The sequence below is a fragment of the Gymnogyps californianus genome, chromosome 15 (genome assembly GCF_018139145.2).
Source record: "Gymnogyps californianus isolate 813 chromosome 15, ASM1813914v2, whole genome shotgun sequence".
NCBI classification, from domain to species: Eukaryota; Metazoa; Chordata; class Aves; order Accipitriformes; family Cathartidae; genus Gymnogyps; species Gymnogyps californianus.
In genome coordinates, this window is record NC_059485.1 from 17899226 (window position 1) to 17918360 (window position 19135).

General features: G+C 52.8%; 1 protein-coding gene across 1 annotated transcript; it reads left to right on the forward strand.

The window, feature by feature from the left end:
- The first annotated feature begins 497 nt into the window (after nucleotides 1–497).
- CFAP70 (cilia and flagella associated protein 70) lies at nucleotides 498–19067 on the forward strand. The gene is given in 24 exon segments (XM_050906069.1): nucleotides 498–545; nucleotides 936–1118; nucleotides 1608–1694; nucleotides 2754–2894; nucleotides 3855–3989; nucleotides 5535–5702; nucleotides 5940–6020; nucleotides 6515–6606; nucleotides 8811–8871; nucleotides 9936–10127; nucleotides 10770–10901; nucleotides 11532–11657; nucleotides 12220–12353; nucleotides 12452–12567; nucleotides 12727–12897; nucleotides 13903–14010; nucleotides 14750–14838; nucleotides 15551–15599; nucleotides 15602–15702; nucleotides 16444–16605; nucleotides 16998–17087; nucleotides 18142–18243; nucleotides 18564–18611; nucleotides 18987–19067. Coding segments are annotated over 24 exon segments (2682 nt in total). The 5' UTR covers nucleotides 498–512.
- Nucleotides 19068–19135: the final 68 nt, after the last annotated feature.

The window sequence follows — 19135 nt, forward strand, 5'->3', positions numbered from 1 at the left end:
GTCAAAGCGTGGCCCTAGCTTGGCATGCTCTGAATCACCAGGGGAAAATCATTGTTTTCCATCCCTGATGTTCTTTCTCTGTCGCTCGTTTTATGAGACCCTGACTCTTTCTCCCTGGCTCGTTTTATGAGACCCTCGGGGCGTATGCCATGCCTCAAGCAGGCTCCGATTTAAACAAACAAATATCACAATTCAGACAAACTGATCATGAAATTCCTTTCCTGTGCTGGTCTGTTTTCTTTTACATCTGAGGTGAGGAATAAGATAACATCATACATTCTGGCCTTGGCTTTCTGCTTGCTTCTCCCTCAAGAGCAGGAGAGTTATAATTGTCTAGTTACTGGCTCGACTTTATCCTTGTCTCACAGGGCAGCCTTGAAGTGACAGTGTGCACCAAAGAGCCCTTGCTTTCTGCAACGCAGCTTTCAAATGGTAACCTCCTGAGCGTCACGCTGGAGGCAGCTTATTCTGTCCCCGAAGCGTTTGCTGCCACCGGACCCCTGCAAAACTACATGGCTTGCTTGCAAGTACCAGCAGCTGGGGAGGTGAGAACTGGTCCAGGCACGGTGAGAGGGGTTTTGGCTGCTACAAAGTGGATTATTCTCCCACACTACACACGGTGGAACAAGTGTCCAGGCCAGTGGGGTGTACAGCTCCTGTGCTTGTGCAACAGCAGCCTTTGTTGCGAGTGCTCAGGGTCTCTGTGGCGTGACGTGTTTCTTTAACACAAACGAAGGTCTGCATTGAAACTGGCAGGTTTTTTTCCACGTGGCTATTTATTTTTTCTCCATTCTTTGTATGTGTGTGATGGAGTGCGTTTTCCAAGCCAGGCCCCTGCACTGCTGCTTTGCTTTGTTAGATCCAGCTCAGAGCAGCTGGCGCTTGCTCCTGCTTGTGTTGGAAATGCAAGTCCTTTCATTTTCGTGTCTCTCTAGAAGGAATTCCCCTTGCTCTTCAAGAATGGCATCCTGAAGCTTGCTGGTGAAAAAGAGCCATTACCCCGGCCCAAAAAATGGCCCCTTGCTAACATCATGGCCCCTGGCGCTCTGAGCATACCCAACTCCTTCATTGTTGGTGGTCCCTATGAGGATGAGGATGGAGAGCTCAACAAAAGAGAGGTGAGGAAGGACTGGCAGTGTCATGGCTGGAAGAGAACCAGCAGGTCTCACTGAAGGGACTGAGAAAGACTTGCAGAGACTTGTTACGGGAGGAAGGCAGGTGGTCGGTCCTCTGCGCAGGGTCCAGACACGGTAGACGGTTCCCCTGGGACAGTGGGCGTGCTAACTCACCGCAGGAGAGTTCCCTAGGGTGCCTGTGGCAGGTCTGGTCCCCAGAAAGCTACCCTCTCCTGAGCTGCTGGGCTGGGAGTTGTATTATCTCCTTGTGAGCCAGGCTCTTAATACTAATTATTAGTATTAATACACCGGGCTCTGGTGTCTGCACGGAGGGCTGCTAACTTACTTTTCTAGGATGGGCTGGGTGTGGTGAGTTGGACACCTCTGTCTGACTCACGTTCTCTCCCAGGGAACATTTTTGGGGATGATTTGGGGATGATGCAGGCTGTGGAGATTGCTGTCCTGGCTCTGACCATGCGCTCTTTCTCACAGGACAGGGAATTTAGGATCCAAGCAGAAAGCATGAAGAGAATTGTATGGGACATGGAAAGGCGTTGTTACCTGGATCCCGCTGCAGTAGTCACGTAAGGGACCTGAGAACCTCCCTTCCAGCACGGAGCGGTGGGGAGAGACCACCCCAGAACGCACTCCGCTGAGTGACCCAAGGCAGGGAGCAGCAACGTTCAGGTGCTCTCAGACCTCTTATGTGGTCAAACTGTGGCTCTGCCTCGCCTCCCGTGGCTCCTGTGGCTGTCTGCTGGCCAAAGGTGTTCACACGAGCAAGGGAGCAGCTAACTGCCTTTAATTGCTGGCAGCAGCTTAGTTCTGCTATGGTGGAGAAGATGAATTGGCTGTAGCTGCTGTCTCCAGGCTGTAAATGCTCGCTCATGCTGCCAGCAACTGAAGCTGGTGACTGTTCCCTTCGCGGTTTGAAGGAAAGGGCAGCAGAGTTATGGTGAGCAGACATGGAGTAGGGTGGCCCACACAGCTCTCCTCTGAGCTGCTAATTAAGTTTTGCTGAATTCCCAATACATTAAAATCCTTTCACTCCATGTGGGCACTCTTCCTTTGCTTTTTTATTGGATAAACGTTACCTTTAATGGCTCCAGATATGCTCAAGATCAGGATGAGTATCCTATTTCTCTTTGAATCCTGCTATGTTCTTGGCCTCGGCTGCATCACGGCTGTGAGTTTCACAGCCAAATTACTCTCGTGTGGAAATACTCCCCTCTATCTGGTTCGATTTTTTAAATTTTTTTTTTCCCCTACACTTTCATCAGCCTGCCTGCTGGTTTCAGAGTTACCAGGCACATTGAATGGGAGCTCAGGGTCCGCTTGCTCCGTGCGATTCAGGGTTTATACCAAAGTTAATCATGTTCCTTCTTCTTCGTTTCATTTCTGAAGTAATGAGGGGAGAGAGAAAACCTAGCGTGTTGCTCTCACAATTGTTTTATAGCTGGTTGTGCCATAAATGCATGCAGCGGTGGATGGAGAAAATGCACCGAGCCTGCCCCAAAGCACACGCGTTCCAGTGGCCCGAGGGTGCTTGCTGTGTCTCACGGGAGCGGGTCGGAGCAAACCCAAGGGGGGATGTTTTGGGGCTGCTGGGGCAGAAAGGAGGGCGGTGTGGCTCTCCAGCTTGGTTTCTGCGTCTTCTCAGTGCCCTCCTTTGTGTTCAGCCTGCAGAAACGCATTGCGGAGTGCCGGTACTGGCCCGTGGAGGTCTGCAGGATGTCTGTGGCCTCACCCAGCAAAGGGAAAACTAGCAAAGCTGACAAGGTAAAAGTGGGGAGGGATATGTTGTTTTGGCTTGTGGAGCAGCATTGTGTTATCGAGCATTTTCCTTTCAATGCCTTTGTAATATCAAAACCAGCCTTGAACCAGCCAAAGCGAGTCAGAGAGCTAGAGGCTTTGTAAAGGGATTAATCAGCCTTATAGAGCTGTTAAATAGACAAAGGATAATATTTTTTCCTTATAGCATACAGAGCTTTTGCGGACGGTCTGTGGTAGCTTGGTGGAAAGGGGTCAGGGAGAGGGTGCTTTTTGAGAATTAAGGTAATTCACTGAGCTTATCTTCAGCGAATGGGGCTTTGGAACATGTTGAAGAAATTCATGCCTTCTTTCTCGGGGTGTAAATAAGTTATGCTTTTGCACATAAACTGGGGTGGTTTAACAAAGAAACAGCCCCTTAGCTGATGGTTCTGCTCCTGGCGGCTGGTCGTGTGAGAGCTCCTAATCTGTTCCAGGGCAAAGTCATATAAGTTGGTATAAATCCCTTTCAGCACTCAGTGGTGCCAGGATTTTGCAGCTCTGACGGAGATCCTTCTCCCTTACCTTCACTAGTCTGCTGCTAGCCTGGACTCTCAGACCTCCTTAGCTACCTGATTTCTGTCAAACCCGAGGTGCACAGCTCTGGCAGGGTCGCTTGGTTTTCTAACCACGCGGTTGATAATTTTGCAGCTGTATCTCAAAAAGATCATCCCGAGGAATGGCAAAGTGTGGGCATTAGAGAGAAAAGCTGCCCTGCTGGGATTGGGATAAAATTGATATTCTACATATTGAATGACTCCAGTGTATTCGTCCACGTTGTCTCGGCTGCGTGCCAGTGACGGAGAGCCACTGGCTCATCAGGTGCATCAGTTTGCTGTGGGGCCCCTTCTTAATGGGATCGGTGACCTTGTTTCCTTAAAGAGAATAACAGTCCGTTCAGTATCTCGGTCCCTTGCTCTGCGTTTCCAGGGAGATGAGGACAAGCAGATTTTCTTCCATGGCGTGGCGTATGTCAACATGGTGCCTTTGCTGTGCCCTGGTGTGAAGCAGATCCGAGGCGCTTTTCGTGTCTTTACCTACCAAGACAGCGAGGTGTTCGAGAAGGTGAGAGCAGACCGGACAGCCAGGCTCCGCTCCAGCTCCGCAGCTGTGTTTGCACAGAGTGGGGTTGGGAGCGGGCAGCATGGGCAGCGTGGTACTCAGAGGCTGGCTCTGAAACTTCACTGCCCTTCTGGTGATGGAAAAAAATAATGAGACAAGCTTTTAGGTGCGGATTTCTCAAAGGCAGGGGATTTCTGGGTGTGCGGGAGCAGGTTTGGGGGCTGAGAGAGGCTCTGAATCTCACTCCGCTCCCTTCTCTGCCAGCAGCTGAGCAGAGAGAGCTGTAAGAACACTCCTCTCTCCCCAGTCTGGAACATGGGCAAATGAACTGCGTTGCTGGGAAGAGCAAACAGTGGCTCTAAAAGGATAGCGTTACCCCAGGCAACAACGAAAAAAGCTGTCACTGGAGCTCTTTCAGCTGTAGCTCACGGAGGTTTATTTGTCTTTGCGTTTCTCCTCTCTCTGTTACTAAGAGTGACAGTTACATCTCCATTTTCCCACAGCACTCCCAGAACAGACCTGAGCTTGTTTCAGGAGGGCAGATGCACAGCCTGGTTTTTCTGCCCATGGCCCCCGTAGTGCTGCTGTCCAGGCCGCAGGAGCCGGGTGAATTACAGCCCTTCTCCCTGCCTCCATGCTCCCGCTGGCTGTTGCAAAGCAGGGCTGGGCGCACAACTGTTTGCTGCTCTCTGCTTTGCCGCCGTGATTAATGGCCTCTTGGCTGCCTGGTACTACTTGTCCTGTAGCGTTTATCTGTCGCAAGTGATGTGACACATGCTCTCTCTGTCGTTCTCGTTCTCTGGTTTTGTGGATGCTTTGGGCTGCTCCTTGGCCTGGGTCTAGACGGTCTCGGTATAGCTGCTCCGTCCTCTCCCCAGCATCCCCTCAGTCCTTGCTAGCCCATAAACCAGTGACGGCTGGGAGGGAACCGCCTGTCTAGGTGGTCACGCAGTGTGTAAACAGATAATCTGAAAAACCTGTTCCTTGCAGTTCACTGACGTGTGTCAGGGAAGCTGCTCCACACCAGAAGGTGAGCCAGGAGCCAAGAGTCACTGCAGGGCAGGCAGGGGCACCCAAAAAATTGCAGAGCGGACCTGGTGAGGGTAGCCAGATTCGTTTAACAGTCCACATCACCAGGCGAGTCCATAGCCGTGAGGCAGGTCCAGGATCAAGCCAGGAATTCAGGCCAGTGGGTCAGGATCAGGGCAGCACGGGGCTGGGTTCCAGCATATCTACCACATAGCTCAGGCAAGAATCAAGGGCCAGTGCCTCAGTGAAAATGCAGCTCTCGAGAGCGGACAGGGAGACCCTACTGAGGCTTTCTCAGGCAGCTCTTTTCATAGTCTAACCTGAGGCTTCACAGCTATACGGTGTCAGAGCTGGCCTTGAGCACCAGCAGCTAAACTCCTAGGAGGGGAGGATGAGGTTGCATAGCTTCTTCATGCATTTAGGACCCTGACAATGTGTTTTGTGATGTGAGAGGTTAAGGTCAAAGGGTGGGGAAGCCTAGTTTGTCCCTTGATTCCCTCTGTTCCCTCTTTTTTCCAGACCAAAAGTCAGCACAGTGTTTTCCGGGATCTGAGGACACAGCTCAGTCTGACTAAGGAAGGGTCGTGGACCCCAGGAATCAGTACTCCCCTTTCCAGAGCTGTTCCCGGCAAGACTCAGAAGGAAGACAAAGAGAAAATCACCAAAGATAAGGATTCCAACAGAAGGGTAAGGTCTAGAGCGGCATATTGCAACACGACTGCTCCGTTTCCACATCAGAGGTAGTTGGGGCATGCAGAAACCAGGGGCCGATGCTGTGTTGCCTCAGCCAACTGAGAGATACTCATTATCTTGAAATTTCAGTACATGCTGCCTGAACAAATGTACAACTCGCATCCTGAACTTGCGAAGGTGTGAGGTTTATTGAATCTGAAACAAGAGAGGCCTTTTCTTTTTCTTCAATAGATGTCCAACGCGCCCAAAATCCAGTTGTCAGATGCCACTGTAGAAGCTGAAAATGTCACATATCTCAGCCTTGATGGACAGGTAATTATGTATCTCCAAAGAGAAGGAAAGACTGCTAGACCATCACTGCGCCGGTGTCTCACACCTTTCACGCAATTAAATTCTTCAAGAGTGAGTTGGACGAGGGATGTTTCACGTAGATGCTGTCCTGGAGTTCTTCCAGTGACGTCCAGCTGGAGGGCAGTCTAGCATTGGGCTAGAAGGTCTCTGTAAATAATCAGGCGTTTATTTAAACGGATTCCTTCATATTTTGGCTTCTTCCTCAAAAGATCTAGAATGCATATTCATTCTGCAAGTAGATTGATTATCTGGGCTTTCTCCTTTTTCCTAGACTGGTTTCTCGAGCTGAATTTTGCTGCTGTAAATCATTCTGAGGGCAGGTTATAAAACAAGCTGTATCTCTGCGGTTTGAAGAGGTTTTGCTGGAAGATCTGTAGCTATACGCTCAGTCTTTCATCATGCCAGTAATGGCTCTAGACAGCACGACATTGAGAGAGCAATGTTTATCTTCACAGCAATACGTTGAAGCAGGAACGTTCCTGGTGATGGAGATAAAGCTGGACAAGGCCTTGGTACCAAAGCGATTGCGAGAGGAGCTCACCAGACGGTGTGTGAAGACGTGCTGTAACTCTGGGGCTGACAGCTCATTTCTGCAGGATAGAAACAGGGCTGTACAGCGAGCCACCCCCTGGGAGCGCTCTGTAAGGACCAGCTGAGGGCCTGAGCCAAAGCCCACTGGAATCAGGGGGAGGATTTGGCCAGACTGCTTAAGGGATGGCATCTGGTGTGTTGGTAAAACACTTGTGTTCATCCGAGCTGGCATCTCCCTGCCATTCCTCTCAAAAAGAGAGACACCAGAGCAGCACAACAGTGTCTGCGTTCTCGTCCGGGCTTTGTTTCCCATTAATCCCCGTGTGCTTGCCTCTTGCGTGTGATGTTCAGCTGCTTGGTCAGGACTGGTCACCAGCATGGACTGCCCTGGGTAGCACTGCTTAACTTCACCATAGCATTCTGTCATTTTTTCCTTTTCGGAAGTTTTCTCACCATCTTCTACTCATTCCTCAGCTCTTACATTAGTTTTCACGTCATTCCGCTGTAGAGCTGCTCTCTCATCTCTCCTGCTTCGAGTCTTCCACTGTCTGTTTGATTTGAGGCAGTTTCCTCCTGTCCAGTGGTAGCCCTGCTGCGTTACAGTCTAGGAAAGGCCTAGCGTGTATAATTTATTGAATAAAAAAGAGAAAATGCAGCATATGAATAAAGTATAACAAGTGCAGGCGGTATGTCTCTCTCAAACAGAAATATAAGCAGCAGCCGTTCTTTGAAGGGCAAGTATGTGTGTTGTCTTCTGTGCTGCCTGCTGTCTTCTAGGAAGAACAGGTTGAGGAAGGTGAACCCCCCCTTAGAACAGACCTTCTCCTGGCCCGGTTTATACCATTTCTACTCCACTGCAACTTGCATGAATTCAGCGTAAGCCCTCCTCCTTCACCTGCCATGCGCAGCTGCAGATGTCAGGCCTGAAAAATGAGCCCTCCTGAGTCGTGGGAAGGGCTCTGTCTTGGGGGGCTCCAGCTGATGGCACGTGTGTCCTGGCAGACGAGATCAACAGTGAGGTTCTTTTTCTGGAAGGATTTTTAAATACATGTCTTAGTAGCAAACCATAGCTCTCTCCCTTGGGTTCCATCCAAAATCCTCTGTCAGCCTCCACTTGGCCCTCTTCGCTCGCTTGCTCTCCCCAGGTTGTTGTTGGTTTTCTTTTTCGCATCTGAAAGCGAAGCAGTTTGGTTTTCATCTGTCGCACTGGCGGAGGTAAGATGTCAGTGACGGGTGCCGCTCTGAGGCTGGGCGAGGGTGGGACTGTGAGCGTGGGAGCTGCGCTACCCACTTGTTCAGGCTTTTTGGCTTCCCGAGAAGCGGTGACGGGTCTCTGCAGGGCAAGGGGACCACTCAGGGCCACGGCACTAGACCGCACAGCAGAGAGCATGAGAGGGTTTTGTGTGGGAGAAGTGGCCAGGGCTCGGGACCTGGAGAAGGCAGCTGGTCAGGGGCTCTGTAAGCTGGCAGAACAGTTACAGGAGTGGTTTATATTTGATGGGGAATAAGCAATTTGCTTTGCTAATTGGGTAGGAGCCATCACAGGGATGTGACACCTTTGCTTGGTGGGCTGGATTGTGTTCTAAGGACCGAAGGTGTTTTGGTATCAGCAAGCAGGAAATCTTGATAAAAATCTCAATGAATCAAGGCTGTTTTGACACCAAGGTTTTTAATAAAATCTTAGTAAAAATTATGGTAATCCTAAGGGGTTTTGATCAATATTTGCAAGGTCACTGTAACTCTAGTAGTGGTACAGACAGGGTTGGTGTGGTGTCTAGGGGTCAACGCATGGCCAAGGGATGAGGTGCCGCAGCTGCACTGTGCGATGTCGGGAAGTGATGGATCGGGTGGCCTGGGATTTACAGTGATAAAATTCTTCAGAGCTTTCCTCAGGTTGGTTCCTTTCTTACAGCTGTTCTGGCAGACCCAGGAGGCTGTGAGTTAAAGAAAATCTGCTTCTCTAGGAGAGTGTTTTTGATTGCTAGCAATAACAAAGGTTAACCCTATTATGATGAGCTACAAGCATTGAACGTAGGTGCCTGGTCTTTACAGTTCATTCTTGGTCTGAGACTTCAGTTTTCCCCCGCCCGGGTCCCCGTGAGGTGTCTCAGGGGTACGATGACAGGCTGGAGCCCTCACGCTACAGGCTGCCTGCACCCAAGACAAGCCAACGTTGCTGGCAGTGTATCTGGCTGATCTCTTCTGTCTTCTCATTGACAGGGTCAAGCAGATGATTCCTCCTCGCCCTCCACTGCCTCCCCGGACTGCAGGAGCCAAGAAGGTACGTGCAAGAGCCCGTGGCCTTGCCACCACTCTGCCACCTCATCCTGCCCTCATCCCTCTCACACAGGAGAATCTTTATTCTCAATCTCAGCCCTGCAGCAACACATAGATGAAGTTTGAAGAGGAAATACACAGAAAAGAAAACTTCTGGATGTGTTATCTTCACAGTAGCATGCCTTGTGAAATCGTTCCTGGGCTGTGTCGTTCACGTTCGCAGCCCGTACGAAGGAGAGAGATGTAGCAAAGGCAGGGAAGGCTAGCAGTGTGGGGGTGTTTGGAAGGAAACGGGATGCTGGGGAAAGAGCTAACAGAACCTTACGTTTACCCCGGGCAGTCCCAACAGTTTCTTGTCTCAGACTAGCCCATGTGCTTCATCAGACCCAGACAAATGGGAACAGAATCAGCCCCGACCACTCTCAGGTCACCCAGAATTTTTGAGGGTTTTTGTGTGTGTGACATCCTCAGAAAATGGTCCGAGAGCGCTGGCTCGTCTTCTGTGGGTCCAGAGCAGCCGTCAAAGGAGAATGTCCTCGGATGGCCCCTGGCCAATGGTAAATTCAAAGCAACAGCGGGGGAAGAAGCAGCACTTCAATAACTGACCCCGGTGCTGCTGCAGAATTGATTTGTGCTGGACTGTCGGGAGTGCGCAGAGTGATACATTTTGATTACCGCAGCGCATGGAAGCTTCTGCCACTGAGATTCTGGAGATTACAGACCCTGCTGAAGAGGGCTGGCCCATGGGTTTAAAAGACTCCCAGCAAATGAGATATATTTTACTTACAGCCAATTATACTGCTATAGAAGAGATGACGATGACTGAAATACTGGCTTCTGATTGAAAAATATAGCAGGAGCAATACCTAATTATGAAGGAGCTCTTTTGTATTTACATGTCGATATTTTTGCAGCCCTCGGGCATGGACAGGAAAGGATGCATGACAGACTAATTGAGGCTTGAGTCAGGTGGAGTTTATGGGAGGCACGGGCTGTGGCAAATAAAATATATTTCAAGGTTGATGGCATAAGTGACTTGTGAAGTTTGATTACTTATTTATTTCCTAGGCGGTGGAAGATTATCACAACCATGTCACGAGCATTGCTGTTGCCATCCTAAATGAATACCATGAGCTCTTTGGGAAGCGGCTGCCTGACTGGGGAGCGATAGACCACCAAACCCTGGAGGAACAGAAGCGTCAGCTCAACTTCGAGCTCAATACCTCTGGGAAATATTTTGCTTTTAAGGAACAGCTAAAGGTAAAGAGTCCATTTGTGCTTTTCGCTTCCCTACTTGTTTTGTCTTGGCAGTTTCTCTGCACCTCCATGGTGGTAACTTAGGATGATGTGTTGCTCCAGAATCCCTTCCTGCCACCCGGGGCTGTTGCAGCGGGCATGGAGGGGACAGGTTTTCCCCTCTAATGGAGCAGGCACCAAGCTGCTTTCGTCACACACCAGGAGAACCGTTCCTGTCAATGGTGGGGAGACTCCAAAGCTGGTCACATCCATTTGCCCCATGCTCATAGCCTGAGGAAGGCAAAGCTGACTGCTCTTGCACACTCACAGTCTGCCCTGGCAGAAAAAGGAGGTTCCCCTCTCTCAGCTGGTCGGCCTCAGCCACGCTCTGCCCAGAGACCCCCTCTCTGTGCCGAGGGGACGAGCCTTCCCACATGTTGTCCCTAAAGGGGCACTGGTGTGTCAGGGAGAGCCGGGGCTGGGAGGTGGGAAAGGAATTCACCCCGGCTTGCTGGTTTTAGTTTTATCAGTGCTGGGCTGGATGTCTTCCTCAGAACTAAGTTGGAGCTTCAGGCAAAATCAGTGTGTTCTGGCTCTGTATGATTACGGAGCTGGTGCGGGGCACAGGGGGGACCTGCCTTGTCCAACAGTCGCGTGTCTCCACAGTATGCTGTAGTGAAGATTGTGAGGGAGAAATACCTGAAGACCACGGCATTTGAGACCCAGGAACAGTTCCAGGCATTTCTCAGTGAGCTCTACGTGTACCTCGTGGACCAGATGCATATTGCCCTGAACCAGGTAGGGAGAAACCTGGGTGATTTGGGACACGACTTCACTGTGGATCCAGGGCTAGACACTGCGTCTAGTGAAGGCAGGGGGACTTTTGCCTTCAAGACAGAAGCAGGCTCATGCTTTCATTTGCTGCCGTTATCACATGTCAGCCCCGAGCCACACTCAGAGGCAGGGTCCGGTGCATCTGTATCCCACTGCTACTAAATCCTGATAGCGGGATGTGTGCGAGATGCCACTAGTAAAAGCTGCTGTAGTTGGCTCGTGGTGAAGGTGGCTGGGTCTGTGCCATCTGCCCCTCACCCGGGCAGAGCACAGACCTTCCAGCATGAGCTGGGGTCACCAGTAAGTGACACTGCAGAAGTTTGACGTGGTCTTGATCTAGGGGATGCTTTTACTTGTCACAACTGCAAATAATGGATAATGCCCTGTCCCTGTGAGGCAGAGGTACCTGGGAATGACAGGAATGTGTCCCACCACAAACAGGAGCTGGAACAGCTTGCCTTTCCAACCCGCCCAGCCCCAGCCACCTCAGGCTGTACTCGGTGCAGTGCTAGACTGGGGACTGCTGCTGTACTGGGATCACATGAACCGTTCTTACCCTCCCCAGGGCTAACGCTCTGTCTCGTTCCCTACCAGCTACTGTCCGAGGAAGCTGCTTCTCCTGCCCCTCTGTCCCGCACAACCGAGGAGCAGCTCTGGCTCTTCGCTCACGAAGCTGAAGTCAACAAGGACTACAAGCTGGCATCTCTCTACCACCAGCAGGTAAAGGAGTCCCTCTGTTCTTTCCTGCCCGTCTCCCATGTGTCTGGGCTGACAGCCAGCACGCCATCGTGGCGGCGTAGGGCCTGTGTTGCTGACAGCTCAGCCAGCCCTGACTGTTGTGTACGGAGGAAGGAGATGAACGTGACCGGGATACTCAGGCTGAATGTGTGAGGGATTTTCTAGGGAGATGCTGCTCTCTGGAGGATGTGAGACAGAGCCTGGCCAGGTCACTGAGGACTTCAGGCCGGGGAAATGGGATGAGCTGGTCCAAAAGGTGTGCTGGGTCAGCACTGGGGACACTGGGCCCTCTAACAGGAGGCTAGGAGGAGGTCAGCTGAAGCTGGAGGACATGTGTTAGGTGAAGGAGGCTTAGAGGAAGCCCAGCACGATCCCAGTTAAGGGAAACCCTAGCATGTGATAGACAAGGGCTTGATTGTTGCTAAACTGGGCTGGGGTGGCCAGAGGAAAGCTGTGATCATTCCAGCGTTGTCTCCCCAGTCCGTTGTGTGTGCTGAGCATGATTGCAGCAGTCCTCACTCCAGCGATGATCTCTTTTGTCTAGCGGATAGCTCAGGACCAGCGCAACATCCAGTACTGGCTGGACTATGGGGCGTTCTGCCTCCTGCTCGAGGAAACAACCAAAGCCCAGGAGTGCTTCCAGCAGGCTCTTTCTCTGGACCCCCATCACATCCAAAGGTGCTGTGTGTTCCCGCTGGGTGGGTGGGAGGGTGAGGGGTGTCCCCCACCCCACTGCCTGGGGCCTGCAAGGCTAACCTGTGCGACCCTGTCCCCAGCTTGCTGCTCTGTGGGATTGTGGCTGTCGTGCTGCAGCACTATGAAGAGGCAGAGATTTTCTTTGAGGATGCCTGCTGCTTGGAGCCATCCAGCATTGTAGCCTGGACGCTTTCAGGTACAAAAGCAAGCCAGCCGGTGTGCTCGAGGCATTCCTGTAGAGCTGAGCATCGCTCCTGCCCCTGATCCTCTTCTCCCTGCTCTAATCTGAGGGCTAAGGGAAGGATTTTGCTAAGGGTCAGATGTCTGCTTATGCTGCTCTTTCTGTCTCCCATAGGTTTGTTTTATGAGCTGCAGAATAATAATATTCAGGCAGAAATGGCCTTCCGTGAGGCGAAGAAGCTACTGCAAGCACAGCTCGCCAAGGAGAGGAGCATCCCTGAGGCTGCTGAGGAAGAAGGAGGGAAAAAGAACATTTCTGCTGGGTGTGTGAGGTCTTCCAGCCCAGGCTCAGAAGAGTGCTTGCCAGGTAACGGCGGGCAAAACCAGGAGGTGCCCTAGCACCAGCAAGGAGGGGGCTCGGAGCACTGTGGGAGGTGACAAACAGTGAAAGGAGAGGAGAAATTTCTAAGTATTTCTAAGAGGAGAAATACAAAGGGTGAAGGAAGAAGATGTGGACTGTGAGCTAGAATAGACTGACCACAAACTACACCAGCGAGAGACAACAGCGGCAAGTGTGCTGCTTTAAATGATGAAGCTTTCTGAAAGCAGCACAGCCGATGCCTTGTCTTACCCGCAGCCTAGCAGAGGGACCAGTCTTTGCATTTATTATCCTGCCCCAGCCCAGTGCCGCTGATATACCCATGTGTGGGCAGCGGCCAGGGCGGCTGAAGGAAGCGAGTGTGCTTTTTGAGGCTTTGGGAGGGCAGAGCTACCCCTGTGACAGTCGTACATTAGGGTTCTCCGTGTTTAGCTTTCATGAAAGCTGTTGCTGTGACTTCCCAACACAGCTTGGAAAGCACTGCCACACCAATTCAAAGGGCAAAACAGCTGCTCGGTGGTGACCCTGAGCCGAAGGCTTCCTTTGGAACCCCGCTGATTCCAGCCTCACCCCGAGCCAAGACTTTCTGTCCTGAGTCCCAAATATTTGGCCAGGCTGCGGGAAACGTTGGCTGGCTTTATTTTTGACATTATCACTGCTCCAGGCAAAGTGCCGCAGGCAGGCAGGCAGGCAGGCAGGCCTCGTGTCATATGCCTTTTTTGCTCCTTCTGATTATGAGGGAAGGGATATTGCCTCATTTATACCTGTTTCTAGCTTCACATGGTAATCTTGTACTCAAAACCCCAGACCGAGATATTGCCTCCTGCAAAGAAATTTCTTCCCAGTTCTGAAAATCTGATAGATCTTTTATATTTTCTCTCTTCCCCATTTCTGCGGAATCACGCTCCAAGCTGGGCAGTTTATGGCAAACTCTTTCTTTGCACCTAATGGTTGTTGGGGATTTCATTCCAGAGAAGGTTCCAGATGGCTCACCTGACAAACTGCCAGAGGTGGTGGAGCCTGCCCTGGCCGGCACGGCACCCGAGGAAGAGGCTACTGCACCGGCGGCAGCCCTGAAAGGTTAGGGGATGGGGGCCTGGCGTGCCAGGGAGAGCCCAGTGCCGGGAGGTGGCCTCGTGTGATCAGAGGGGAGTAACTTGGGAGTACTGAGCCGTGGCCATCCTGATGCCAAGGCAAGACATCAAGGCTTGTTCTCTCTCCCTAGCCAGGGAATCTCCAGGCAAAGCAGGTTCATCCCAATTTTCAGAGCAGCACATCTCAGGATGGACAGCCAGCGGGTGAATGCAGCTCTCTCCCTACATGTCACTGCACCCAGCGGCCTTCATCGGCTGCTCGCATGTCTCCCTCCTGAGATGCCAGCTCTTAAACCGTCCCTACATATCTCCTCTGGTCATGTGTTTTGTGATCTGCCTCCTCTACAGCTCCACTCCCCAATGGGTGGCAAAAAGGTGGCAGTGCTGGGTGCTTCAGGCCCCACTGGGCTGGTTTGGGGAGGCAGGGGCCTCACTGTAGTTACCTCTGACAAGCTTCAATCATAAATTCCTACCTTTTCTTCCTCTGAGTTTGGACTGGAAAATTAGTGGGTGAAGAACATCGTTTCTTTTCACATCTCTTTGAAAAACTTAAGCCCTTCAGAAAGAAATGCTGAGTTAATCTCTGCTTCAGCCTCCCCTGCCACCTCCTGGGTTTTACACTGTGTTGCTGGGATTCCTCTGTCCCCACCAGGGTCTCAGCCCCTGCTCTTGCTTCAAAAATAAAAAGCCCACTTTGGGACTGATGGAGACACATTTTCTTGCAGCACCATCCCCTGGTTCAGGACTTAGCCAACCTCCCTGCACAATCTTCATGAAGGCAGTGGAATTCCTGATGAAAGTCAATGCTGTCCAGGTCAGCTCAGCGTGAAGTGGAGGAGTGGGAAGGGAGGTTTGGTCTCCTTCCCTCGGTTATTACCAAAGAGCTGGTGGCAAGCTCCAGCAAGCCCCCTTCTTGGGCTCAGAGAACAAGCTGTGCCTACCCCAGATGCCGAGTGCAAGAGGGAGCAAAACCACCGCTGCCCAGAAAAGCAAAACTGTGGCCGGGCAGAGTATTCAGACCAAAATGGTGGTTGTGGACACAGTCATCTCAGGCAGGCGAGGTTCTTGGGGTGCCTCAGCTCAGCACTGCTTGCTGCCGAGGGAGCAGCCAAGTCAGAAATGGTGCAGGTGCGCTCTTCTCTGTACATTCGGAGATGAGATGCATCATTGCAATGCCTCCAAGATGCCAGTACCCCTTTCTTGTTTCAGATGCTTGGGTATGTCAGTGTAATTTTTGTGTCACCTGTGGAACGTCCCTGTCCCACACAGTCATCTCTGTGGGATCTCTCTGACTGCTTTTTGCTGCCTGCCTTAATTTTACATGGCAGAAAGAGTTGCTTAAAGCAAAAAAGAACTAGGAGTAATGGAGGTAAATATTCAAAGGAGGGGGAAAAAAAAAAATCTCCTGTCTGTTTTCTGTTCATGGAAGTCAAATAGGTGCGAGTCAGTCCTCCTGCCGTGTCCTTCTGGGGGTGCCCGTGGTTTGCCTGCTCTCCTAACCGCGACGGTGTGCCGTTCCTCCGCAGTTTGTTCACAGGGCGCTTGCCCACGAGCTGCTGAGCCTTCAGGGAGGCCCTCCTGTGCGTACTACCTGGCGCTGGCCCAGACTTACTTGCTGAAGGAAGATCTCTCCAGATGTGAAGAATGTCTCTGCGAGGCCGTTAGGATTGACTACATGGTAATTCCGTGTGCGTTCCTGGGGTGCAGCACGGTGTCCCGAAGCAGGACACTGGCCAAACACCGCAGCAGACTCTGCCTGTGTTGTTGCTGCGTGTGAACCTAGAGCCCACGCTTCATTTACACTTGAGCAATTCTAATGTTAGTCTGCAGCAGTTTCTGCAGGGGAGGACAACCATAGCTGATGAACCACATCAAGCTGCGGCTGCAGCACTGCCCTCCTCATTACCCCGCTTATTACTCGCCTTCTGTCATCTCCTACACAGACAGGCGGCATTTCTGAGCGAGGACTCCTCTCTCTGCAGTGTCTGCCTTTCTTTTCCCTTTGAACACGTATATCCTGATCCTCTTTCCCTCTGTCGGTGGCTCAGGTTCCGTTTCATGAGAAACAAGGTTGCTATTCAGCAGAGAGGGAAGGCGGCTTTGGAGAGTCAGGTTGAATGGAAGGCAGAGGGGGCTGTGAAGCTGACATCTCCAAATGCTGTTTGCATACTCACCAGAGCTGGGGAGCCTTGCACGGGCCAGGACACCGTGCAGGAAAGGCTGGAGGGGACTCCCATTGCTGGTGTTATGCAGGCAGCCCACTGACTTGATTTTAACTCTGTACGTAAAATCTGTCCTGCTATCATCAAACACCGGCCAGCTCTTCCTTTCTGCTGATTACAGGGGTCCCTGCCCCTCTCCCAGGTCTCTCTCCCTCCCGTCTCCCAGCCACGTCTCACTCCTGGGTTTGTGTGCACAGAATCCAAATGTCTGGGCTCAGAAAGGGCACCTGTGCTACCTGAAGAGGGACTTTGGTGAGGCAAAGGAGTGCTACGAGCGAACCGTCAGTTTTGTGGAGGATGCTGCGGATATGCACTTCGTTTACCTGCGCCTGGGCTCCATCTACCTGGAAGAGAAAGAGGTGAGGAGCCAGCAGGAGCGGTGGAAGAGAATTTGCCACAAAGCAAATAGCAGGAGATTCCAGACCCCAGGTACAAGACACCATTAGCTGTAGCTATAGCCAAGACCTCGCAACACAGCAAACCCTTCTGGAGTGCTCAGCTCCTTGGAGCATGGACCTGTCCCGTTCCTTTGTGCCAGCTCCAAGTCCCAGTTGCAATGCCTCAGGGTGCTGCCGAGCCATCGTCGGGGGCAGCGGGCAGGCTCTCAGCCCCCCGAGCAGCAGTTGGGATGGTGGGTGTCTGAGCCTTACTGGAGATGGGGTGTTTGGCAAATTCCTGAGGGGGGGGGGGGGCTGTTTGTGGAGCGATGCGTTTGATGCAGAGACAAACGCGATCGTCTCTCTCCTGACAGTACGGCCGGGCCAAGCAGACCTACCTGCTCGCCTGCAAGAACTCTGCGTCCTGTCTCACCTGGCTGGGGGTGGGAATCGCCTGCTACAGGGTAAGTGCAATTACCTTCAAGTCATTTGTGCTTTTAACTGGCTCTGCGGCACGGGATGCAGGGCTTGCTTTTGCGTGATCCCCTTTAATAAAGTAAAGCTTGGCTGCCTGTGAAACCAACGCTCCTGAAGGCCATCGTGTGCCGTGTGCTGTCACGGTCCCAGCGTGGCACCCCGGGCTGCTCGAATGGGAGATGTCAGAGGACAGTCACCCTCAGCAGCTGCTCTGGGAGCAGCAATCCTTCCCCCCCTCGTCCCGCTGCCAGGGCCTGCCAGCACCTCCTTCCCCAGGATGTCGTGGCAAGCACATAACGCAGGCCTGGGCTTTGCTCTGAGTGCCTGCCTGCACATGACCTGCATGTCACCACGAAGGAATTGAGCAGAGTATCAGCAGAGAGGAATCTCGGTGCTTTCCCTGCCCAAAGGAATCCAGCGCCTCTGAAGGGCTGCCAAGGACACCCAGCCACCGGCAGCGCGGTATCTCCCAGAGGTACACCTCGCGAGGTTCCTCCAAGGGAGTTTGGCTGAGGGATGCAAGCAGGGAAAGAACTTGAACTTCTCTTTCCCCCTTGGCCAAATGCATGCCTCCTGGGAGGCTGCGGACTTGAGCCAGGGAGATGAGCGGTGGCGTGGGAGCTGGCTGCAGCCCACCGGGCACCAGCTATCCCTGCCTCCCGGCAGCCACCGCGCAGCAGGAATAGGGATCAGGACCAGAGTCATGTTTCCTCGCGGAGCTGGACCACTCCGTTTCCCAGTGTTTGTGCTGCTTTCCTTACAGCTGGGGGCCGATTTGTAAATACAGCGTGTGCTCCCACGGGGGTCGGGAGTCAGCGGTGAGAGGCTTGCCCTCCAGACCGGAGAGCTGGATGCTGGCACCGAGGATAACTGGTTGTCTCTGCCCTAAATCTTTCCCCTGCATCCCTATCAGGGAAACCCAGCTAGATGCTTTTGTTGCACTGATTTCTTCGGCTGTTAGAGCAGATGCCCGTTCAGTTCTGAAGCCCTTTCTGCCTGCTGGTTTTTTTTTTTCCAACGCCTCTCCTTCTCTCTCTCAAGCTGGAAGAGATGGTGGAAGCAGAGGATGCTCTCTCTGAAGCCAATGCCCTAAATAACACCAACGCTGAAGTGTGGGGATACCTCGCCCTCATCTGCCTGCAAGTGAGTGCCCAGCCAGCCAGCGGCTCCCACCGCCAGCCTGGTAGAGCTGAGGGGGTTTCATCGGCATCTGTTCATGAGCCTGAAGAACACGTTGTAGATCTCGGTGGTAAAAATAGTTTGGGGGCTGCGCTCGGGGAAAGCGAAGCATTCGGATGGCAGAAGCGGCGCCCTTCCTCACCGCCTGTCGTAGCCTGACGCGCTTACTCCCCTGGGGCACGTCCTTCGTGCTGAGCTTCCTTACGACGTGTTATTTCACCGAGAACCTGCGCCTTTCCTGCGGGCTGGTTTCCTCACTGCCTGCTCTTGTGTCGTTTCTCCAGGGAGGACGGCAGCTGGAGGCAGAGCAGTGCTACAAATACGCCGTCAAGGTTGGTGTCTCTGCACTGCTGCGGGGTCGGCAGGGCAGGCAGGACAGGCAGGGCAGCACGTGGGCTGCCGGCGAGCGGGAAGGAAGCCGGCCCAGAGCGTTCCCTTTTATCCTGCAAGTTTAATTTGCCGATGTGGGATAGAAAATACGACGTATGAAGACGCGGCGTAGGAAAAGCTGCCCTTTCGGGGCTCTTGGCCTCGCCTGCTCCCCTCCTGTTGGTGTCCCAGCTCATCACCGATACCGGCAGAGCGAGGAAATGGCCGTTCCTGGGGGGGGGTCCCCGGGGGGGACCGGTGGGTCGCAGCGCTGCAGCCGGGGGTGCGTGTGGGACTTGTCTGACCCCCCCCCCCCCCCCCCCATTCTTTTCCCGCAGCTGGGCCTGACGAACGACGCGTTGCTGCGGGAGATCCGCGCCGCCCAGCAGCGGCTCGGCTTCGGCAACCCGGCCCTCTGAGCCCCCGCGCCCGCCGGGGAGGCCGCCCCGCCGCTTCCCCCCCCCCCCCCCGCTCGCTCCGGCGTTGC